Source organism: Aplidium turbinatum, chromosome 1 (genome assembly GCF_918807975.1).
Source record: "Aplidium turbinatum chromosome 1, kaAplTurb1.1, whole genome shotgun sequence".
Lineage (NCBI taxonomy): Eukaryota > Metazoa > Chordata > Ascidiacea > Aplousobranchia > Polyclinidae > Aplidium > Aplidium turbinatum.
The window spans coordinates 45,309,122-45,334,402 of record NC_137472.1 but is presented as its reverse complement, the minus strand read 5'-3'; the positions used below and the strand labels follow the sequence as shown (position 1 = coordinate 45,334,402).

Here is a 25,281-nt window from a genome sequence, read left to right as displayed (position 1 = left end):
TATGACTTGACCTGGATTTACTTTTTTTAACTTTAATCATGTTTCGGTAAATGCTCAACCCACATGCTCAAAATCGCTGGCAAAACCACCTATTGTTGCAAAGTCGGAAGTTCCTTGAAATATATTTTACAATAAGTATTGAACTAGTCTGGCCCGCGACTTGTACTGATTTTTTAATTTTGGCCTGGGGTGCATTTGAGTTTGACACCCCTGGTCTATAGGACAATATAAATTTTTAATTATCACGGGATCTGCAATTTTCCTAATTTTTATTTATTTAGTGAAGACATATCAATCCTAACATTTTAAAGACTTGGGAACACAATAGCCGTGATGACATTACTTATCAATGCCATTACACAAAGCAACTGTCAACATACGAAATTTATTAAACAAATCAAAATCAACAACACAGCAGAAGAAGCACAAGAACAACACTGACAAAGTCTTCAAATATCTTGATTTGCTCTGCGTGACTAAAGCTCTGTCAAACTAACTAACTCTATCAGGCTTAAACAACCATAGATGTGAAGCCAGGTCTTCCACTCCAAATTTAAAAAAGCTACCCACTCGCCTACCTCTCTTGCTAATGAATTTACACCAGCTTGCAATATTCAGACATTTGTAAATTTGTCTCCGGCTTTAAACACCCCCATCCACACCAGCTTGTATAATATATCATATATAATACATGTTTAAACAAGTTTCTACATTTGCATATAATATAATATCTGCATCCTGGGCATTTGAAGGCTACTCTTCATTACACTTCCTTACCTTTTCCATGACAAGATCAAACCCGATATGCCTAAGGCATGGTTGTCTTGCGCACTCTTAAAATTTCCCTAATCGCAAAACTTACTCTCCATCTAGCGGTTGCTTTTTTGAATTTTTATTTGTCACATAGGGCTAGAGTATTACTTCCCGATTCCATTGATGTTTCACTGGTCATTCTAGGCTCACCAGAAAAGAATTTACAGCTCAAAGTTAGTGCAGACGGTCAAAAAGTTTACAATTTGATTTGGGAAAGGTTTTTGGGCCTAGGTCAAACATTTGCTGATTGCTAAAATCTGAAAAGCGATTTTGGTCTAATTTTTAGTGCAGAAATAGTGGTAGCAATCTTTTTCCCTGTGCCCTTTCAGTTTTTGAGTTTAAACAAACATTACCCTGTTTATTTTGAAATTCGTGTTTCGGGTTATTTACACTAAATATTCATGGTTAGGGAAATAACTATATGGGAATAAGTAGCAAAAATAAGTTATTGAACAATGTGAATGAACATCCTGGTTCTGAATTTGAGAGAATATGTAGCTTTGTACTGAGAGAGTTTATTAAAGGTGTTTTTCGAGGTTTTTGAAGTCTTCAAATCGTTTAAGTTTATAAGGTAGTTTAAACTCTAACAATGAAGATTAATGAAGTTGTCATATTCACATTGCAGGACCTTCTGTACACATCTGATAGAAGTTGCTTAAACGCACATTGTTTTAGCTGTTATATGGCTACACTAATCTCAGCAGGAAACGTTTCCTTGGTATGTTAAAAGTTATGTTTCGCTGTCAAACCTTGTTTCATAGTTGTGTATTTGTTTCAAAATTTGAATTATCCGAGTGATATTTTTGTAGAGAATGAAATAAATATTATGTAATTGGGTACTTTTGTTTCCAATTGTTGTTTTGCATTAGTTTGGTCTCATTGCATTATTATTTTTGTTCATCCTGAAACCGTTATAGACATAATTTTGTGACATTCCCTCCTTCATCAATCTTTGTATTTAACTCTGTCAAATTAACAAAATCAGGAACAAAACATTTCATTGGTGTATAGCCTAATGTGACTACTGCTTATGTTCACATTTATTTAATCATTATCATCATTTTAGCTAGTTTATTTGTGACTTCTTTCCTGCTTGCTGTACTTGATCATTGTCATAGAAAGTTTTTTTTTTGTCCTATTTAAGTTTCTCCGACATTTAAATCATATGTATATATATTCTATTATGCTTTTGTTGTGATACAGTTTATCTTTAAAATATGAGTGTGAAATTTTATGAATATCGTTTGCCTTTGAAAATTTATTTGTGCATTGGTTTTCAATTAATGTTTTTCTCTTATCGTTTTCAACAAGCATCCTGTTTTAACATAAAACATCATGTATTTGCTGAAAATGCAAATGGTGACACCTTTACCAATATTTGGTCGGTTAAGCTAAATTTTTGCAATAGTGATCATGCAGAAAACTTGCATTTTAAAGCAAGTAAAATTGCAAAGTCAATTGGGATGAAAAGTTTGGGTCAAGTTGGTGAACTAGTTGGCCATTATATGTTTGTATTTAATCAAAGTCAGGAGATTAAAAATATTTTTCCTGATCATTCTGATATTTTATGGTACGCACAGCAAGAAGTTTTAAGGCGTGATAAGCGAAATCCAATCAAACATAAGCTAGAGAACAAAAAAGTGTTTCATGGACCAAAAATCAATGACCCATGGTATTTTAAACAATGGCATCTTAATAATACTCGTGGACCAATTGATTGCAATGTAAGTGGTGTGTGGAAGAATGGAATTGCAGGAGAAGGTGTAGTAGTAGCTGTGGTTGATGACGGAGTTCAGTGGAAACATCCTGATCTTAGAAACAATTATTGCCCTGAGGGGAGTTTTGATTTAAATGCAGATGATAACGATCCTACACCAGAACCTGATGAAAAGGATGAAAACAAACATGGTACAAGGTGTGCTGGTGAAATTGCAGCTGTTGCCAACAATGTTTGTGGCATTGGTATCGCTTACAAAGCTAAGTTTAGTGGAATACGTATACTAGATGGGCCAATGACAGATTCCATAGAGGCGACTGCATTTAACAAACATATGAATGTAAATGACATATACAGTTGCTCTTGGGGTCCAGAAGATGACGGACAAACAATAGATGGGCCTCGAGCTCTTGCACAAGCAGCTCTACAGCATGGCATTGTGGCTGGAAGATCTGGTTTTGGGTCCATATATATTGTTGCCAGTGGAAATGGTGGAAGTCATGGCGACAACTGTAATTATGATGGTTACGCAAATTCTATTTACACCATAACCATTGCTGCAGTTGATGAGTTTGGTTTACATCCTTCTTATGCTGAAAGTTGTTCATCAATGTTAGCTTGCACAGTAAGTAGTGGTAATAGTCCAGCTAGAAGTATCACCACCACTGACTGGACTCTCGGAAAAAATGTTAAGGGGTGCACAGACGATCACACAGGCACATCAGCAGCAACACCCCTTGTTGCAGGCATGGTAGCTTTAATGCTGGAAGCCAGACCATGTCTTACTTGGAGAGATGTTCAGTACATCGTTGTAATGACTGCCATACCTGTGTATGAAATTCACAAGAGCCATGATCGCAAAGTATGGAAAAAAAATGCAGCTAACTTTTCACACAGTGATAGTTATGGGTTTGGTTTGTTAAGTTCATGGAAGTTGGTTAATGCTGCAAAAATATGGAAACCTTTACCATGGCTTACTTCACTCAAACCAAGTTGCCTTCTGCCAATAAACAATATCATTCCTAAGGGTGGTTCTGTCCCTTTGTTAGTGAAAGCTTTTGTTTCAAAACAAGATTGTAATAAACATTTACTCTATACACTAGAACAAGTTATTATTACAGTCTCAATCACCCATCCTTCCAGAGGAAATTTACGGTTTGTGTTCATTTGTCCGAGTGGTACTCGTACTACCATTCCACCTCGAAGAAAAGATACGTCAGATAAAGGTTTATCGGCGTGGTCATTTTCCACTGTGAAATGTTGGGGCGAAAAGCCTTACGGGAAGTATCAATTTAAAATTTTTGATGTTGATAAAAGCAGAAAAAATATAAAGCAAGGTGTATTGAAAATGTGGAAAATTACTTTGTATGGATCTCATTTAACAAGCAATGCCATATATCTTCGAAAAAGGTTAGTTAATAAAGCTTTGAGTGGTGAATACATATCACCAAACTCGAATTTTAGTTTGCCTTGTTCTTTGGGTCAGCCACTTTCTTATGATGTAACCGAAGCACTTTCCATACGCACATTAAAGTTAGTGATAATGTTGTCTTGTTTGTGCGCATTTTGTGGCTTTTATTATACTGTTGAGATGGCTTGGTGTAATGAAGAAGAAAAAAAGACTGAAGACACAACCGAAGCAGTTGAGGCTTCACCTCAAAATGAAACTGCAGGTGATAATCGTGGCAACGCAGAAGAACAGGACAATTTTTTTTCTGCAGCACCTAGTTTGGCCAATACCACTAGCATATCAATGTTACAATTGTCACATAGAACGGTAGACACTGAAACACATGACAATTATTCTGCAGTAAATGACACAAACAATGGCCAACAGGCTTCATCATCATAACTCGTATCCTCTGTAGATTCGTGCAAAGCTAATGTTATGGTATATCAAGCCGAAATGAACGGTCATTGTTTTGCTAGTATCATTCAACAAAATCGTGTAGTTGTTTATTTTTGACTGCTCACTGTTCTTTAAAATATGTATAATATCTGAATATCATGTGCCAAGGAATGTTTTCAAGTGCTAGGTTATTTCACGTGTAGACACTGGCGTATGCAGGGAGATGTTTTTTCTAGAAAAATTATAATCTGCTTTTGCATTGCAGCAATCAAATGTCGATTGGAAAGGTGAATTTCACCATTAAAGCAGTGCCAGTAGGCTCAAACCTGGCTTAAACTATAGTTACTCGTAGCCAGACCATGTGGTGTGGTGTCCAGGGGTCTGCTACTATTCGGTGAGTCCGATTCGGTGAGTTCCTAACCTCTAACCCCTAACTCCTAACCCCTAACCCTAAAACGGCAATGATAATTAGGCTACGGTACCCGATAATTTAAAAAAAAAGTTGAAAAAATCACCGAATAGGGATCGGACTCACCGAAACGGGCCATTCCGGCTGTCCACTGTCCAGGTAGATTGAATTTCAAAACGTTTTAATGCATACCGGTACTACATTATTTTATTAGATATTAACCAACATTCTGCATACGCCACTGTATTCTACGGTGCTTTTGATTGCATTGCTTTCACGTTCATCAGAATTCATCTCCGCGCTTAAGTTTGGTATAGAATTGTTGTTGTAATTACCCGAGTGTCCAACTAATTTTTGAAATTGTGTTTCGATACGTGATTGTGCTGTTGTGTAGTCAGTGGACTCTATGTTGGTTTAGCAAGCCAATGATTCATGGACACAGCATTACGAAGAAGATCATTTCCTATTGAATTTATACAAACCATGCGAGTTTTGCAATTTATTGAGAGTAACTTTCTATCCGTGATAACCGTATTGATTGGAAGCATGTTGACATTTGTGCTCTCAAGAATACTTGTTTGGTGAATTGATATATTTACGTTGTATCTTCGTGAGAGAAGTATTCTATTTCTGTAACTCGACTAACACTTTTAATTTTGCAATGCGACTAAACTTGGTGCTGTAAAGAATGATATTTTGTATTTGTGTTGTTGTAATGTTCGACACAGGATTGTGCCGATTTTTTTTCACGTTCATGCAATGCATTTGTTGGATACTTCGTCTCTACTACACTTTCTGAAACGTACTGTAATTAAACATTCAGCGAAAGAATGTGAAATACGGCATGCCTTAAGTGCTACTTTTTACTGGTAAGTTTTTGAATGCTCTTTTGCTATCCTTCCTAAGGGGGTGTGCTACTATTCGGTGAGTTCCTAACCTCTAGCCCCTAACCCTAACCCTAAAACGGCAAATGATAATTAGGCTACGGTACCCGATAATTTAAAAAAAAAAAATTGACAAAAATCACCGAATAGGGATCAGACTCATCGAATCGGACTCACCGAAACGGGCCATTCCGTTCCTAGGGTGTGATCGATATCTGGCGTTTATGCACGTGACTTGAAATTTTCTATTGCTTCTCCTGGCTTCTCTTATACCGTATTTCTGCATGCCACGTTTAGAATAAAGGCAACTGGGAACTTCTTAATATACCATATCCCAGTAGTTCTTCGCTTTTTGACGCAGCTGACGTTAAATCAGCGTAAAAATGACGGATTTGGCTGTCTGAGTATCGAGATGAAAATTTATAAACAAATGTCCCAAATCTAGACGTTTTGTACATGAGACGCATGTGGTCTGCGACGTGGCGAATAACAATGCCCAGGTGTGGAACCACTGATAATTATCAATATATTTAATAAAACTACCATTTAACGTTTTATAGGCAGAGAAAACTTTTTCTCTCTACATGTAGAGAGAAAAAGTTTTCTCTGCCTATAAAACGTTAAATGGTAGTTTTATTAAATATTTCTGAAAACTTCCTTTGTTTCATATTATCTGAATTATCAATATCCTGTATACATTGGGTTGCTGGTTTGTAGCTTGCCATTTTATTCGGTTTATTTGTTCTACATCATCTGTACTCTGAACAACTGTACAAGAAAAATGAAACCAACAAGCATGGTGGCCGAAATGCATGGGTAGCTATTCAGTAAAGATGAAATAAAGATTAATTATATGAATTAATTCATGAATACCTGGCCGTTTTCTGGATATTTGTTTCAAAAATCTAGATCCTAGAATAATTTTTTCAATATAATCATAATGAAACTAGTTCCGCCACGTAAATTAACAATAAAAATCTTTTGCTTAGTAGCACTGGCACCAAAAAAACGTTTTGATTATCGTTATATATGATTATGTTGAAGTAAGGCTGCACTATAGGCTATACAGAGGTGTGCAGTTGCACGCTACTTTTTTGGTAGCGCGAGCGGCGCTACATTTTTGTTAGAGTAGCGGTTGCAGTAGCGACGCTACTTTTTTCCAATGTAGCGAATAGCTTCATTTGTTTCAGTCATACTCCCGCTACTTTTCAATTTAAGTAAAAAAAAGTTCGATTTTCACTGGCGTAAAAGATGCGTAAGAAAAAAAATTCACCAAGGTCATATTTTTCATGACGACGTTGAATGAGTAGTGTTAGCAAATTTCTATTGAAACGTGGTATCCTTTTTTTTCAATGTCAGTTTGTCTTCACAAAGTAACCTTCTGAAATAGAGCTTTCCAGTGTCAGCTCCGAACAAAAGTAGGAGTAGTGGGAACACGCGCTACTTTTGATCCCAGTAGTGGTAACGCGTTACTTTTCATGGACCGTTGACGATAGCGCGCTACTTTCAAAGTAGCGTGTGCCCACCTCTGACTCCATAGCCTACATTTAATCATCAGGCCTCTAAACTCTTTTATTTTCCCGGCGACCAAGTAGCCTATGGCCTTCCAGAGCTTCTTCCTGACGGCCATATTATTGCGCTTGGGAGCCAAAATATAAAAATCCGTTAAAAATTCTTGTTTTTAAAAATCGAGTAATTACTGTAATATCGTGTTTTTGCGTTCTTTCAGATAACAAGGCCCAAAAACATACAGTACCTGCAGTTGTATTTAAATGCACTGTTTCCCGAATAGGTCTAGGTATGGAGCTAGTCTTCGAGTTTTTATACGTAGGCGTTCGTCGTTCAGCCTTTTTGCCAAACTGTTATCAGCAATATTTCTTGTCGGCGTGTGAGAGACTGCCTTGTTTATAAAAAAAGGTTGCAAAAGCGGGTGAAAGGAAAAAAGTTTGACACAAACGTGAGTGGTGAATAAAAAAGTTTCAAATACCAAAGGAGTGGAGAAATGTTGGCTTGCGGAAGCCGGCGATCAAACATGGCCTACCGGCGTAGTAGTTTTGGAGGCCATTTGACGACGGCCATGGCCGCCACGAGCTTAGAGGCCTGAATCATTCCCAAATAACTTGTTGGTTTTTTTCTTTCCCGTGGGTTTTTATGATGATTAATGTGCTACCTTGACTACTGTGTGAGTGATCTATCCACAATAGGATGCAAATGTATTCAGTTTGTCTTCATGGGTTATAGTATTCGCATGCGACTTAAATGACTAGTTGATCAATTAGGGGAGACTGGGGTAAAGTGTGCAATGGGGTAAGATGAGCAACCCCTGTTTTTGGTGAAACGAGTCGGCGGAATTTTTTTATTTTTATTCCGGATATATCACTCATAATGCCACTTCATTCAATGTATTTGTTATGTCCACTGAAAATTGCATTTTACAATGGCACGCAATTATATTGTTTATGTCGAAAATTCGAAAAAAAAAATTTTTTTGCCAAAAACTGAATAACTTTATTGTTACACTATGTAAATCAAATCTGTTTTTTTGTATTGGTAAGTATAAAGTGTGCAGATATTCAATAAAACGTTTAGGTTGGTTAGTCTTGTAGTTTTTTAAATATTTGTAATTTTGTCACAAAAATCAGGATGGGGTAAAATGTTCAATGCTAGTTGAAGTATCTTGGAGCAGTTGCTCAACTTACCCCAAAAGAAATAGCCTTAGCTTATTTAATGTTTGAACTGTTGAATTTGTGTCTTTTTAGGTTCGTATTGGATAAAAAGACAGTGCTGTGTTGTAAAGCATAATGCCTCGCAAATATACAAACAAACTGACAGGGGAATTGCTTCAACTTAATCGAATTGCTCAACTTACCCCAGGTCACTGCTCAATTTACCCCATACAATTTATGCTGGGGTAAGTTGAGCAACACGCAAATAAGCATCCATATAAAAAAATATAAAAATCGCAAGGTGATAAAACTCAATCACAGATGCTTCAAGTTCACCCTTTTAAAATTTTCCAAAACAAACCGTTCTTTTGTAAAAGCGACTTAAGCAAAAAGGTGCTCATCTTACCCCACCCTCCCCTACGCCTGGTTAATTTGCAGGCCTGCTTGTAGGGCTCAATTTAAAAAGCCCGAAAATTTTGCAATTTGTGACTTGTGGTATTTTATTACTCTCATCTGTACGATTTTGCGCTTATTACTTATCGTATTCAACATATATCGCATAATTGTAATGTTGAAATCAAATATTGGTTACGTGTAATATGTTTGTCAGGATAGCTTTCTTGTTTCGTTAACGTTCGTGTTCTGATCATGCTGCCCAGTGTTGGTGCCTTGTCGCATTTTACAATATAAACACGATACAGTTTAGTGGAAGAAGGGTTCTTTGTGTCAGCTCCAAGGCTGTTGAGAAGATGATTTGGGCTCGGCAGACTTATGTTTTTTTTTGTTTATTTTGGGTTTTTTCGGGCCCCAAATCAAGATACAGTAGAATTCGCCTATAACGGCTTCGTTTATAACGTCAATTCGCCTATTACGTCACATTTCGCTCGGTCCCGGCAGAATTCCTATCTTTTATGTACATTGTAGTTCGGCTACAACAGCATCGCCTATAACGTCAATTCGCATGTAACAGCACCCTTTATTGGTCCCCAGACGTCTTTTGTTCGTTTATAACGTCACTTTAAGCCATCACCTTCACCACAAACGGTCAGTCTTTCAATCCAGTTAGCGATGCTGCTTACAAAATGTCTTCCCTTTAGTTTGCTACGTCGTTCGCAGCATGGACTTTAATTAACTGAATTAACTTTTTTCCCGCGTGAAAAACTATCACGTGTAAAAAGCAGCTCTACACTACAGCTGACCTTTAAACAACTCAAAGCAATATAGAAGCCCTGAAGTCAATCAGACAACTAGACCGTTACTTCCGAAGTCACGACGATAGCGAGTATATCCTACATTATTTAGCAAAAGCTGAACACTATGTGGTAGAGAAATCCGTGTCAAAACCGAAACAGCTGAAGATCAATGCCTTTTTTGCTAATAAACAATGAACTTCTCCACTAGCCTACTGTATGTAACGATCTGTATTGCGCAAATTTCCTGTACCTTTCGCTGTAGGTTTTTTTTTAAAACAATTTTTTTGTTTACTGTATTTTCTGCGTGACTTTTGTCAGTTTGGTGGTAGGCTACACAGTAAACATGACTGGATTAGGCCTATACACCTTTTTCTTAAATCAAAAGACAGTTTTGGAATAGTTTGCGGTAGTTCGTCTATAACGTCAATTCGGCTATAACGTCAGTTTTTTGCAATCCCCTAGAGGTGCCGTTATAGGCGAATTCTACTGTACTTCTAAAAAAATATTCTAATTTCAAAAAACACTCGATGGCTTTTACAAGTTCCGGGACTCCTTGGAAAAGTTACGGGCTTCTACAATCACCCCGAGTTTAAAAGTACCCTCTTTCAACTCTACTGTTCAGCTTGATTGGTTTTGAATTTTTATCCCCGGACTTACAAAGCCTTGATAGGTTATTCCTGGTAGTTTCACATACTTGTAGGGGCTCTTGACGCAGGGCCGGTTACCGAGATTGGCAGAGTGAAGTTTTCCGATTGTTGAAATGTTGTTGCTGGGGAATTATTCCATTCACCAGGTGCCGCTGAATGGAGAGCAGTCCTGAAGTGCGTTGCTTAAGCGCACACCCCGAGAGTCGAACCAGCGCCGTGTGATCTTGAGCTGGGCGCGTAACTACTGAGCCAACCAGGCGGGGCTTAATTTAATTGTGTTTATATTTGAACGAAAACTACATGCTCCTACCACAGAAAAGAATATAACCTAAGCGAAAAAAACGCAACGTTGCTTTGAGAATTAATAACCGGCAATTTTGCCTAAAGCAGGCAGTTGTGAAATTTTCCCTTTGATGCTTTAAATTCATAAATCAGTTTTAACGCAAAATTTCATTCTATAAAAGATGGAATGTCACAAAATCTTTCGTCAAGAAAAGTTATCGTACCGTAATTTGAATCAAAGAAACTTGAGTCGAAACGATGTTTTCTGTATTTGACCTACTGTATCTCATTAGGACAGCCGTGGGATGGTGCAGCGGATAAGGCGTTCACTTTGCAATCCTGGTTCAACTTCCGGCTAAAGCTGGTTGTTAAAAAACACCTCTACCCAGGGTGTAATAAATTGGATGGGCGTAGTTGCAGAAGGAAAGGCGGCCGAGAGAAAGAAACTGGCCACCCTACTCTCGTTAGTGCCAAAGGCTTAGTAGGCCATATAGGCTACTTTGTATGTAGGGCCTAACCATAGCTGTAACCACATGTCGCTTTGTGTGTAACCAAACTCATCAAATTAAGATTGGATTTGGGTAGAAGATTTGGTTTAAAATTTAAGTTAGTCTACCATTTCAAAAAACTTTATTCACGACCACAGGATTTCATTAATTCTTTTCATGAAAATTTGTAGGCTATAGGACCTTATATAGACTCAGTATAGACTACTTTATTTTCATGACCCAAAAAAGGACGTTTTGTCAGCAAGTAAAATGCAAGTAGATTTTTACGTTAAAAGACATTTTTACATCTTGATGATTTGAGACTTACGCAACAAAAGTTACGGATAAAAAATAAAAATAAGTTTATTTATCAGATTTAGCCCGCGAATATTGTGCAGTTTCTTTAACTTTTTCCAATAAGAAAGAACCAACTTTGACAACATCATAAAATTGGTATGACTGAAATTGTACACAAATGTTGACGTGTAAACAACGGATTCAACTAAAAGCTGTCACTTGCGCCATCATGGCTGCATCATAAAAACAATATAGAAAAAACGTACGGTATTAAAGAAACCTTTTCAGCCCATGTATGCTAAATTGTTTTTCCAATTGCACATTACACTTTCAAGCCTATTTTGGGTTGATACTTCCCCAACTTTTTTCTAGATCCGCTACTGCATTTTTGGTATATAGGTTACAGCAGACTATTTTTTTTTTTCTAAACATTCTTTGAGCTTTTAATCTTTGGTGAAATGATGAATGTGAAACTTTTTCTTACATTGAAAAAGTTTGAGTTTTAAGCCATAACGAGGAACGTAACGGCTTTTTGTTCAATTTTTAGGAGAAATGTTCTTGGTTTGATAGATGATTTATTATGATAAAAATTTAATTAAAATATTATTTACGGTCTGCTACAGTCGCGCTTACAATCGAAGCACCCGCCCAGGCAAAAATCTTGATATTTTTCCCTTCCTGGTGTAGTCTACTTTGCAAATGTACTGTAAGAATTTTGAAACGTTTCTGAGTTATGCTCTTCATTAGCTACCTGTCTTGTATAGTCAACTAAATGCAGTAAAAACATTACATCGTAGCTGGCATTGAGCAAAAGACTTTTATTAAAATGATAAATCATGAGAAGTGTAGTGTATACAGAAAAAAGTTTTACAAACATACACATAAGTGTCTATTTGGAAAAAGAAGAGAAAGACATGTTAGAAAAAGAGCTCAATCACCGTTGAGTTTTCCGCTACTTGATTATGGCCTTTCTTTCTTGCTATCCTCTACTTCTAATTGAGGCCAAGATCTTTAATGCATCCCTGAAAAATGAATTTAAAAGTTTTCAAGTCAAATACCAACTAAATTTTTCACTCTCATCTTTCGAACCCACATATTTTCTGCAGTTTTCTACAAAGAGCAAATCAAAAGTAGGCTACGGTATTAAATGTTAAACCTTATGTTTTGAAAAATGAGAACTTGAACTACTGAAGATTTTACTATGCCTGTTATAAAGTTGTACTGAAGAGAATTTAATATTCGAAATCGCGATACACAACATAATAACTTGATGTAATTTGCACTCGTCGTACATTTTGTTAAAATGTATGTTTTTAGAAAATGCTTGTTTAGATTTTACGTACATTTTAGAAATCGATTGTGGAGCTGGCTGATGCTGATGCGGATGCAGATGCTCCAAAGCTTCCCAAGTTAATCATGTTCTTCATAATTGTTGGAGTTGAGAATGATGACGATGATGACGACGACGACGACGACGATGATGACGACGACGACGATGAGGATGAATATGAACTAGAACTGCTTGAAAAGCATGGTCGGGAAATTTTTGTTACACATGGATCAATTGTAGTTTCACATGGAACAACTTTCGTTTCGCATGGAACAACTTTTGTTTCGCATGGAACAATTGTGGTTTCACATGGAACAACTTTTGTTTCGCATGGCACAACTGCTTTTTCACATGGAATAATTGTGGTTTCACATGGAACATCTACTGTTTTGCATGGATCAACTGTTGTCTCGCATGGAACAATAGTTGGAGCTGAAAGATAAAAATTCAGTTAGATAACTTGTTAGATAACTTAGATAACTTGTAAGAAAAGCAATGCATCACGTATCTCTACCGCTGTTTTCATTTGCACAAGCCAAAATCTGATTAAATTAACAAAAAATGTTAAGTCACATTGTAAATTCCTTTTTTTTCACAAATAATCCACAAAAAAGTAATTATTTTTGTTTGCTTGCAACCAACCTTGCAAAGTAAAAAATTCTAAGTTAAAGCCTATAGCATACGGTAGGCTACTTTAAAATTTTTTTAGACATGACGTTAAAATGTTCATAAAATCGAAACTTTTCTCTTGTTGATTCAATGCAGAGCTATACGTGCATTTTTTTTCCCTTGTGGTGCAGTTAGCATAAAAAGATAATGATATATTTGTGAAAACTGACGTAAAAATAACAATTAGAAACAACAGTGTTGTGATAACGTACTAACGCATGGTTGTCGATAGCATGGTTGTCGGACACATGGTTGTCGATAGCATGGTTGTCGAACACATGGTTGTCTATAGCATGGTTGACGAACGCATGGTTGTCGGACACATGGTTGTCGATAACATGGTTGTCGGACACATGGCTGTCGATAGCATGGTTGACGAACACATGGTTGTCGATAGCATGGCTGTCGGACACATGGGCGTCGAATGCATGGCTGAACGGTTTTAGTCTGGCATGGAGTTGGGACGGTTCGGCAAGGGTTGAACACAGTTGCTGGGGGAGCACAAGGTGCTATCTGTTTGATTAGGTCAGCGCATGGCATTCTTGGTAACAAAGTTTTTTCTCCTGAGGATCCAACTTTTCTGAAGAAACGCCTTTCACTGTCAGGAAGGCATGCAATTTCTGCAGCGGTCATTCTTTTCCACACAATTCTGTCGTCATCAGCCTTGACTTTTTCTCCAGTTGAAGTAGTGATAAACTGCTCGCTGGGAGAAGAAGAAGAATACGAAGAGGAAGAGGAAGAAGAAGAGGAAGAAGAAGAGGAAGAATAAGAAGAAGAAGAGGAGGAAGAAGAAGAGGACGATGAAAAACTTGTCGCACAAGGTTCAACGGTTTTGGTAACGGTAATGCATGGCTCGATGGTTTTGGTGACGGCGACGGTTTTTACGTCACATGGAAAGTCTGTAAGAGGTGTGTCACTTGATAGTTTAGTTGAAAGTCCAAAAGAAGAAGATGAAGAAGCTTTTGCCGATGCCGATGCTGACGACGAAAATGATGTCTTCAGGATAGCTGACAAATACATAAAATATTATTAAATTCGAATTAGAATTTATTTTGAGTCATAACTGATATCATGTTTTTATACCTGTTAAATATTTTTATCTAAAAGTTAGCATATATACAACATAGCTCTATCTTGCTGGTTCATGGAAAAAGCATTTTTGGCTATGACATTTGTTGAACATGCTGTAAGTTAGCCTGTTTTTTTTTTTTTTACACAAGATAAGGAACTTACAAACAAAAGTTTTATTTTATCTTGTACTCACATGACAAGGCTGGTGTCTCTATATCCAAGCCCAAAGCAGATGTTGCTCCAATCACACAGGCGAAAAATAGAATGAAACGCATCTTGAAATTTCTTCCGATGCTAACTTTGAGAATACAATAATGATCTTGACGAAGCTTGACGTCGCCCTTATATGAACGTTTGAAACAGGATGCGAAAGCCATTGGCGCTACTATAGGGACCCAAGTGTTTTAAGGGTGTGGACATAGCTGGATAGATCCTGCTCTTCACCCGTTCTAGTTATTTTTCAACTTTACGTTAAAACCAACTACCACCATCGATTTTTGGAATCAATAAATGATTTGTGAGAGCTGACAATGCCTGTTCCTTGCATTACGACAATGGCAGCGTTATTGGTATTGCGCTACATATTTCATATGCTCATGTTTAAAGTGCCTTTAAATTCTAGTGATCTGCAAAGCAATCGAAAGAGCAATAACGGTGTGTGTTTGTAACAATGAGTGTGGATTGCAATTTAATTTTAATTGCCATGGAGCCTCCCAAGCTAAGAAACATAATTCTGGAATTTGAATTTGTACACATTTGTGAAACAGTGTTTGATGCACACCACATTCCTTTGTATTTACAAAGACTTTTTGCACTTCGCATGAGTGCTCAGCAGGCTAGGTTAAGAAAGCGCAGCAAATATGACGATAGCCATAAAATTTTCAAGCCTGTCATTTTACAAAAAACACGCCAGTAAAGATTTTTTGTCATCAACCATTTTTCATCTGCAAATTGCAACAGAATTTCTATGTGAAGAATGGGGCGTTCTTTCCGGCTATTAGCAATCGGCTGCCGAGAAACAGAATTTTTATGTCCTATCCTGGATGAAGAGACCAAAGACTTATTGTCTTTAAATAACCCGTCAGTGAAATGCGACACATAACCGACACCTTGAAGACATGAAAATATGATACTTAGCTTTTTTCTTCAGACCCAAACAAAAGCAAATAAGAATGACTCTAGGCCTAGGCTACCGTTTAATGTTTCAATGTAAGAGCTGTCTCGTTATTTTTTTACATTTAGAGCCAGGAGCTTTAGCTAACCTTAGCTTTGCCTACCTTAGCTTAGTAAGCTATAGAGTTCTTGCATGATGAAAGTACCATATTTAACACTGCAACGCATCAGGTGTTATCCGACAAGCAAGAAAACGTTTTTTGAACGTAGATATTTCAATTTCTTGGTTTTGTTTAAACTTGAAAAAACGTCACGCATTAGTTTCCGTTTGTTACGAAAGTGAAGAAAAAACATTCATCTTGATGATGTATGAGGAAAAAGTGACAACTTTAATTTACTTTTTTCTCCTAAAACCATTTCCCAACCGTTTTCAAAGTTTGCCAAGGATGACATTGCTGGGTACCTGCATGCATCGACTTGCACTAATCTTATCCATCCAGTTGAAACGATAAGCTTTAAAGCATAGTCACAAAATAATTTAATGGTTTTAATTTGTTGTTACGTGGTGATAAATTAAATAGAGGTATGGTGTGTTTTTAGAAACTTGTCGTTTAAAGAGCGTATTAATTTATAAAACGCTAGAGAGAAAACATTTTCTAAAAGTTGGATACATTACTGTAATTCCTGCTGTAATTTTGGATTAACTTTGTGTTTGAATAACTCTTGGCATCTTGCAAAAAGTGAAATGCAGACTTGTGGCTAGTCTAATAATAATTTACGATAATCTTCTACGTTGTTTTCGAACGCAATATTCATTCAAGTTGCAAAGCCTTTTTGTAGCAACGTTACAACTAAAATAAAGTTTCAGTTACCTTCCGGGGAAGTTAATCAATCTAACGTTGACAGAATATTGGAAAGTAACAAGTAGGCTATGTAAATAATGTGGTGGGGACATGCCTGCAACGTTAAATGTCACCAAGTCACAATGCGTGGATACGGCGTACAAACTTGCTGTGTTTGCTGATTGGAAACCTTACAACGTGGCAACAACAAAATCACATCGTAGCTGGCATTGAGCGAAAGACTTTATTAAAATGATAAATCATAAGAAGTAAACTGTATACAGAAAAAAGGTTTACAAACATACACATAAGTATCTATTTAGAAAAAGAAAAGAAAGATATTTCAGAAAAAGTACTCAATAACCGTTGAATTTTCCTCTACTTGTTTGATTGTGGCCTTTTTTCTTGCTATCCTCTACTTCTAAGTCAGGCCAAGATCTTTAATGCATCCCTGAAAAGGAAATTAAAAAACTGCTTTGAAGTAGCTTTATTATTTTGGGCTACAATTCTTGGGCAAATCTACAGGCTGATTCAAATATTAAGATATTATTAGCCCCATGCAAAAACAAGATACTAACGCTCAGAGAATATCTTAACCTACTACCTGTAGTACAAAATTGTTTTACGATTGCTATAATTCACAAAACAGACCACCTTCTAATTTAACAATAACTGTTTAAAAAAAAAATTTTTTGAAAAGTGGTGGCGAAGAAAGCCAGACCGCTATTTCCCAGTAACCACGCAGCTAGCAAATCTTGTCCTTTATACATTGACTTAACTTCTTTAGACGTTGAATTCTCAATAATTTTAATAAATTCTAGCCTTCAAAAGATAATTATGATCAAGTTTCGTTTTGCAAATGTAGTCAATTGAGGTATGATGTTTATGCATCATCCAAGAAGTATCGAGTAATAAATCTGCTTGTAGTCTATTTTATGAAAGCATATTATTTCTTTTCAGTAAATTTTGTTTTTTGACGAGGCTGAGAATGCAAAACGCATCTTTAACATGCTTTTGAAACTGCTAATCAAAAATCTGAAGTGACTACAGCACAAATGTACACCACTTAGGCATAAACTAGAAATAAGCAAATTTATGTTCAAATTTTATAATAACAAACTACCGAAAAACTTCAAAACTTTCTTCACACGAATGTTTAGATTCTACACATTCGTATAACACCCGACGCTCAAACTCCAATTCGCTTTATACTCAACAGGCAAATAGCCTACCCAATTATTCCTAAAAAGTTTAAAATGCATGGGAATCAAGGTATGGCACAATTTACCTCACAATATAAAAAAAGGCTACAAATGGTTCAGTAAAGCTTGCAAAAAAAAACTTCTTCAAGACTCAAGAGCTATAGAAGTGACATCAATTACCAGACTTTATGTCCAACACATCATTATTATCTTTATTTTTTGCATTTCTTGCGTTCGCACTGAATTGGCATGACCAATTGACCAACAACATTATTATCTTTATTTTTTGCATTTCTTGCGGAGGTATTTGTATTTGTTTTCTCTTCTTCCATCATTCATCTTTTTTATTATGTCAATTTGCTATTTAGGGGAAGGTGGGGTTAGTTGAGTCAGTGGGTTGGTTGAGTCACCATTGTTTTCTGACTAACCAAGCATGACTTCGTGAAGATTAATTGCTTGAAATAATAAGCATTTTGGGTAACTGCGTCCATCTTGTTTTAGCAGCTGTGTAAGTTATACAGGTTATACAGTCAGCAAAATGCCATTTTTTGGACTAAAAAGTAAATATTTTCAGCTCAAAGTTGATTAGGATGCTGAAACTATGATAGGCGTAAGCGAAGATAGCGTCGAAGTTTCATATAGTTTATAGCTATCTTATGCACAGTGCATTTGTGTAAAACTGATAAAGCTTTACGTATAGATAATACTTTCAATAATTGTCACGAGGAAGGATTGGGGTTGGTTGAGTCAATAGCTGCGGGACTAGTTGAGGCAGTGACTCAACTAACCCTACCTCAAGTTGCAGGCTGCTGAAATCTTACTTCTGAATTTTATTGCTAAACGTGCATTATTAATTCAGTTACTTGGACAAAATGAGCTATTATTTGATTATTACTTTTCTGTTTAGCTTTAAAATATTTTCAAATTAAGTCTTAAAAATTATAAAAAAGACTGGTCGTGGACAATGGCTTATGGAGACTTTTGAAGCTGGTTTGAAGTTAGTGCAAGATGGTAGGCCTATGTCGTTAAGAAAGGCAGCAGAAAGAGTTGGTGTGGACAAAGAAACGTTTCGTAGATGTTTGAAGAAGATAAATGAAACTGGAGCTGATGCTTCTAAAGTAAAGATGGAATGCTCAAACCACAAACAAGGCATGAAACAAGTTGGGTCTATTGTTTTTAGGGATAGAGGAGATTTGGTGACTATGATCGGCACCATCAATACTCTTGGAATTGCTCGATTCGTTATTGCTGCACTTGATGCAACTCGTGCTGTCCTATGGTGGAAGTAGTAGTTCTACATGTTTCCAATGCAACAGTTGGGCACATTTGGCGTGCACCGACAACAGTGCTGTTTTTACATGTCCACTTGTGATTAATTTAGGGGTAGGGAACTTACGGCCGGCGGGCCAAATGTGGTTCGCAAAGCAATATAATGTGGCCTGTGGGAGCATGAAAAGTATTAGATTTCATGTCACTTTCGATAATACGTGTGAAATTTGGGTCTGGGCGATATGAAGACCTTTTTTTTAGAGAAATGGCATGAAGTCGGGCGAAATCGAAAGAAATTTGGGCCTGGTTGCGGTGAAGACCTTTTTTTAATTTTTTTTTAGAGAAATGGCATGAAGTCGGGCAAATTCGAAGAAAATTTGTGACTGGTTGCTGTGAAAACTCTTTTTTTATGAAAAGTTTGTGGAAACGGGCGAATTTGGAGGAGCCATGTGGCCCGCCTGGTATCTTTAATATTTCTTGTGGCCCATAGTACAAAGTATAGGTTATTCCCCACTTCTGGATACAATAAACGTTCATTGATGGTATAGATCAGAGGTGCCAGTCTGCCAGATGGGGACGGTGCCCAATAGCCCCAAAAAATTATGCATCTCATGAATGCCATTGCGCCTCAACTAACCCCACCCACTGACTCAACTAACCCTGCATGCGGGGTTGGTTGAGTCAAACGGTGCTCTGAGTTTAAGGTAATAAAAATGACAATTAAACGTGAGATAGCATTTTAATAAATGGGTAGTAGCAAGCATACTTCATTACCTTTGTTTCACTTAGACTTTGATAGGTGTATCTACGATAGGTAAAAAATTATAAGGAAAAATCTGAAACATGACTCAACTAACCCCACCTTCCCCTACAGTAAAAACGCAACACTTGCTTTCGTATAATTGTATGAATGAGAGAGTGTGCTGTTGTGCTGTCAAATTGTGCTGTTGCAGCTTCTGCTATTGCTAGTTTAGCTATAATGGTGATCAGGGAAAGTTTTAAAAAATACTCGAAATTACTACAGCGCTACATGAAATATCTTGATCTCGAGTTGGTTGGTTGGTTTTGAATCTTTATCCACGGACTGACAAAACCTTGATAGGTTATTCCTGGTAGTTTCGCATAGGAGTGCAACTGAAAAATCATAAACAGCGTAAATTTTTTACTTTTAAACGTAAATTTTAGTTATTTCGTTTTCAGCGATAAAACCACCCATGCACATTTAAAATTTTACAACCCAGAACCTTTTCGTGGATGCCGAAAAAAACTTAAATCTGAAACTATTTTCTAAAACTTGAACAATATTATGAAAAATGGTTATCAAGATTACTCTTACATTTTAGCACAATGATGAAGATGTGGCTGAAGCGGATGCAGATGCAGATGCTCCAAAGCTTCCAAAGCCTCCGAAACCTCCGAAGTTAATCTTACTGCTCCTAATTGTTGGAGCTGAGTAAGACGACGATGATGACGACGATGACGACGACGACGATGATGACGACGACGATGAGGATGAGGAAGAATATGAACTAGAACTGCTTGAGAAGCTAGGTCGAGAAATTCTTGTCACACATGGATCAATTGAGGTTTGGCATGGAACAATTGAGGTTTCGCATGGAACAATTGTGGTTTCACATGGAACAATTGAGGTTTCACATGGAACAATTGAGGTTTCGCATGGAATAATTGAGGTTTCGCATGGAACAATTGAGGTTTCGCATGGAACAATTGAGGTTTCGCATGGAACAATTGAGGTTTCGCATGGAACAATTGAGGTTTCGCATGGAACAATTGAGGTTTCGCATGGAACAATTGAGGTTTCGCATGGAACAATTGTGGTTTTGCATGGAACAATTGAGGTTTCGCATGGAACAATTGTGGTTTCGCTTGGAATATCTGCGGTTATGCATGGGTCAATGATTGTCTCGCATGGCACTGAAGTAGGAGCTGAAAAGAGAAATAAAGCGAGATTTGTAACTTGCAACAAATAAGTGATTAACACTGAAGTGGCGATTAATCTAACATTGCTACTTTCATTTACACAAAAAGAAAAATATTGATTAAATAACCATACTTTTCAAACTATAATTGACTTGTTCAGTGGCGGCTGGTGCTGTTTGTGAGCAGTGGAGCTGAAAACGTTTTTACGGAGGGGGTTCTCCCCCCAGAAAAATTAAAAAAAATCGCATTAAATTTGATGCGTTCTGAGCATGTTTTTACCCCAAATTTTGAAAAAATGCATTCAAACTTTGTTGAAAAGTTGATGTATTCCTTTGTAAGCTGTATTTAAAAAAACTAACAGCATTGCTTTGGAGACAAACTTTACTAGTATTTAGCTTAGTCTTGACTAGCCTAGCCGTTGCATACAAGGTTTAAGTGATTTTGAGATGCCCTAGCACTTCCTATAACCTGTTGAATACCCTAACTTTACACTCTACAGCTAACACTTCCACATTCATGGCTCATCGCTATTCTGCGAAATAAAAACTAACTTCAAAAAGTCTGTAAAGTTATTTGGTTAGGTGGGGCTGTTTTCCATGCTGCCCCAACAGATTCAAAAATTGCTGTAAAATACCAAAAGAGGTGGAGCTTCAAGGATAATTTCTAGCCAATCTGAGCGCTTGAAATCCAGAATCTCGGACTGTAAAGCAGTTTGCCCAAAATCGGTGTTGCCAAACGAAACTTTTAATATTTTAATTTTCGATCTGCGATTCTCAAGTGAAAAAAGTAACCGGGTCGGACAAACACAGAGGAAAACATATTTTCCCTTTTCTTTTTCTTTCTGGTGGGGCTGCAGCCCTGAAGCCCCATGGCACGAGCCGCCACTAGACTTGTTCATTTTCTATCATACCGGTATTCCTAAAAAACGTACCACAAACCATGAGATTGTATGCTTAGCCTACACAGTAGGATAAAGAAAACAACCTTGATTACGTGAAGTTAGTTAAGTAATAGTATAGTTAAGTAAGCACCAACAATTTAGCTTTTTTTAAAAGTAGGCCATAGCGGTTTCTTAATTTTAGTACAACCACAACAATGCATATTTTGTGGATAGTCCAGAGGCTCTCATTACATAACACCAGCATACTTATGCCAACATTTGTAGAAAAAAATCAAGTAAGAGCGTAGTGATGACTTACTGACGCATGGTTGTTGGATACATGGTTGTCGAACACATGGTTGTCGGACACATGGTTGTCGGACACATGGTTGTCGGGCACATGGTTGTCGGACACATGGTTGTCGATAGCATGGTTGTCGGGCACATGGCTGTCGGACACATGGTTGTCGGACACATGGTTGTCGATAGCATGGTTGTCGGACACATGGTTGTCGGACACATGGCTGTCGGACACATGGCTGTCGGACACATGGTTGTCGATAGCATGGTTGTCGGACACATGGTTGTCGGACACATGGCTGTCGGACACATGGCTGTCGGAAACTTGGTTGTCGGACACATGGCTGTCGGAAACTTGGTTGTCGGACACATGGTTGAACGGTTTTAGTCTGGCATGGATTAGGAATGGTTCGACAAGGGTTGAAGACAGTTGCTGGGGGAGCACAAGGTGCTATCTGTTTGATTAGGTCAGCGCATGGCATTCTTGGTAACAAAGTCGTTTTACCTGAGGATCCAACTTTTCTGAAGAAACGCCTCTCACTGTCAGGAAGGCATGCAATTTCTGCAGCGGTCATTCTTTTCCACACAATTCTGTCGTCATCAGCATTGACTTTTTCTCCTGTTGAAGTAGTGATAAATTGATCACAAGGAGAAGAAGACGAAGAAGAAGAAGAGTAAGAAGAAGAAGAAGAGGATGATGACGAGGACGATGACGATGAAAAACTTGTTACACAAGGTTCAACTGTTTTGGTAACGGTAATGCATGGCTCGATGGTTTTGGTGATGGTTGTGAATGTGCATGGATCGACGGTTTTTACGTCACATGGAAAGTTTGTGAGTGGAGTATCACATCCTGATGAAAGACCAAAAGATGAAGAAGACGATGCAGATGCTTGTGCTGATGAAGATCCCGATAAAGAGGTCCTCAAGATAGCTGAAAACAAATTACATTTTTATTAAAATTCATTATGAACCATAATTAACATATTTCATGTTATCAAAACTATCATTATCATATTAGCCTATCATAAATAATACTACAATTTCCCCTTCCTAATTATCATTACTTGAAACAAATACACCTTTTTTCTTGATTTATATATTATTCAGGTCTTCTCTGAATTGATTTTGTCAGATACGTCAAACTGCTGTGAAAAGAAAAGAACCGGGGAATGCTATCTTCAGACAATTATAGTGCAAAAACAACATGAAAGTTGAGATAGACAAGGTGAAAACATAAGTTAAAGAAGATTTGATGAAATTATGTGTACCGGTAGCCTACAAGGATAAGAATATTCCGATTGGCTTGAAAAAAAATCCTAACAATATATGAAAAAATAGAAAAAATCTGAAATGGCGATGGCCTAACTATGTTGCAAAAACTAAGAGCAATAATAGAGGGAAAAAAATAATCGCAGATTGAATTCCTAAAGATTAAGAGAGAACTAAAGAAAACCGAGAAGATAGAGGAAGATGTTAAAAAAAGATTGGCATTGCCTGGATTACAGCAGTGAAAGATGTCATAACGTAGAAAGTTATGTCGAGGTCATAGGTCAGAAGTAGCATGACGTTGACTTTTTTATCGTATTCAGGTTTATGTCCAGTGGTTTAAGATTCAGATTAAATGGACGGATGCAAAGAAGACAATCCGCTTGTTCACCTCAAAGCATGTTGTGACACGTTGTGACTGTTTTATCGAGAACACAGGCTCATGCCCTTGAACGGTATCGCACCGTCGCTCTTCCGAGCGTTATACAAAGGCTCTAATCACTCGGGCACACGGTCGTGGAGGCCGAGTGATGAGATGAGGAGACTAAAGGATTCAAAGCAAAAATTTCATGTAAAATTTGTTTACTTTTATTTCTTACTCACATGACAAACAAGGCGTCTCAACACCAAAGTTCAATGCAGATGTTGCTCCAATCACACAGGCGAAAAAGAAAATGAAACGCATCTTGAAGTTTCTTCCGATGCTGGCTTTGAGAATACAATAATGACCTTGACGAAGCTTGACGTCGCCCTTATATGAACGTTTGAAACAGGATGTGGGAAACCATTAGTACTACTGCAGGAAACCAAGTGTTTTAAGGATGTAGACATAGCTGGATTAGATCCTGCTCTTCACTTGTTTTAATTATTTTCTACTTCCACGTTTCTGCCAACTTCCGTAATCAATTAATGGGATCAATAAATATTCTGTGAAAGCAGAAAAAGTATTTTCTTCTTACTTCGACAATTGCAAAGTTGTTGAAATTGAGTTGCCTGTTTCCTATCCTCATATGTGAAGTGCCTTCAAATCGCATTGTTCTGTGAAAACAACGGGGATATGCTAGCAGTGTGTATGCTTGTAACGACGAGTGTGAATTGCAATCGACTTTTAATTGCTCTGTTGCAAATACAGGAACGTATTTTTTAGAATTTGAATCATTTTCTTTGGTTCATTAAGATTCATATCACGCTACTTTTCTTAAATAACGTTTTTGTGAAAAGCGGTGTTTTTGAGTAATTGCCTGGCAGGTACAGTAGTGTGTCCTACGTGAACCACATTATTTTGCTAAAGTTTCTTTTCTGCTTTCTAGCTAACTTTGATTTACATTTACACACAAGCATTTGTCGACCTATGTGCTAGTTGGCAATAGGGTTTCGGCTGAAAATTTAAAAACATCTGGCAACACCATTATTCAAGGCACCCTATTCTGAGCAGGTGGTTTTATGTCCCATCATGCTAGAAATCCTTACGCTGATCCTTCATCTAAAATGATCATGGGAAGGTCATATAGCGGGATATCAGAACAACAGATGGACTAACAAATTAACAAGGTGGCTACCCTGGGAAAACAAACGCAAACGAGGAAAGCTAAAAATGAGACGGAGAGACAAGATTGTTAAAGAATGTGCAATAAACAACTGGTATAAAGACACACGATCGACAGGACTGGCAACAAAAAGGGGAGGCCTTCGCTCATTAATTGGCTACCACAGTCTAAAATGATAATAATTAGAGAGTGCAAGCCAATCATAGACGATTAATTTCAGATCGACAGTATAGTTTTGTAATTCTGTAGGCTATCATATATGTCAATTTTGACAATTTTATCATACTCGGAGTCGGAACTATAATATTTGTTTTTATTAGCTAGTTTATCATTCAACCTATGTACGAAAAACAAACATTTGAAAAAAAAAACTTGACTTTTGCAAAGCGTTGTGCTTTTTTCCGCTTTCATTGTCAATCTTTGCAACGTAAACGTAAGTGAGATTGGCGCAGCATCTGTTTAACCAGCTTGTCAATGCATGAAACTGTTGCTGAAAGAACTTTCGTTACAAAGTACACGCTGAAAATTTTCAATGCCATTGGAAACGATACTGACAAATCCATATTTGATAGAACATTTCAAATAGCGTTTTTTTTTTGCTAT

General features: G+C 37.2%; 2 protein-coding genes across 2 annotated transcripts; one reads left to right on the top strand and one right to left on the bottom strand.

Moving 5' to 3' along the window:
* The first annotated feature begins 2,096 nt into the window (after positions 1–2,096).
* On the top strand, positions 2,097–6,206 carry LOC145766299 (proprotein convertase subtilisin/kexin type 7-like). The gene has a single exon (XM_082577981.1). It carries the CDS (start codon positions 2,097–2,099, stop codon positions 4,380–4,382), a length of 2,286 nt encoding a protein of 761 aa, XP_082434107.1. The 3' UTR covers positions 4,383–6,206.
* Positions 6,207–12,043: 5,837 nt separating this feature from the next.
* On the bottom strand, positions 12,044–24,165 carry LOC145766290 (uncharacterized). The gene is made up of 8 exons (XM_082577969.1): positions 24,091–24,165; positions 23,735–23,882; positions 21,882–22,796; positions 20,084–20,688; positions 14,509–14,656; positions 13,457–14,251; positions 12,589–13,007; positions 12,044–12,267 (listed from the first exon to the last, which is right to left on the bottom strand). The coding sequence occupies exons 1-7, from the start codon at positions 24,163–24,165 to the stop codon at positions 12,592–12,594; spliced, it is 3,102 nt and encodes a 1,033-aa protein (XP_082434095.1). The 3' UTR covers positions 12,044–12,267; positions 12,589–12,591.
* Positions 24,166–25,281: the final 1,116 nt, after the last annotated feature.

Excerpts from the sequence above, each read along its gene's own strand:
- LOC145766290 (XM_082577969.1), bottom strand. The coding sequence starts at position 24,165 with ATGCGATTTGAAGGCACTTCACATATGAGGATAGGAAACAGGCAACTC. Across the intron at positions 22,797-23,734 it reads TGAGACGCCTTGTTTGTCAT|CTATCTTGAGGACCTCTTTA; the intron begins GTGAGTAAGAAA and ends ATTTGTTTTCAG. Across the intron at positions 20,689-21,881 it reads TATCCAACAACCATGCGTCA|CTCCTACTTCAGTGCCATGC; the intron begins GTAAGTCATCAC and ends TTCTCTTTTCAG.
- LOC145766299 (XM_082577981.1), top strand. The coding sequence starts at position 2,097 with ATGTTTTTCTCTTATCGTTTTCAACAAGCATCCTGTTTTAACATAAAA.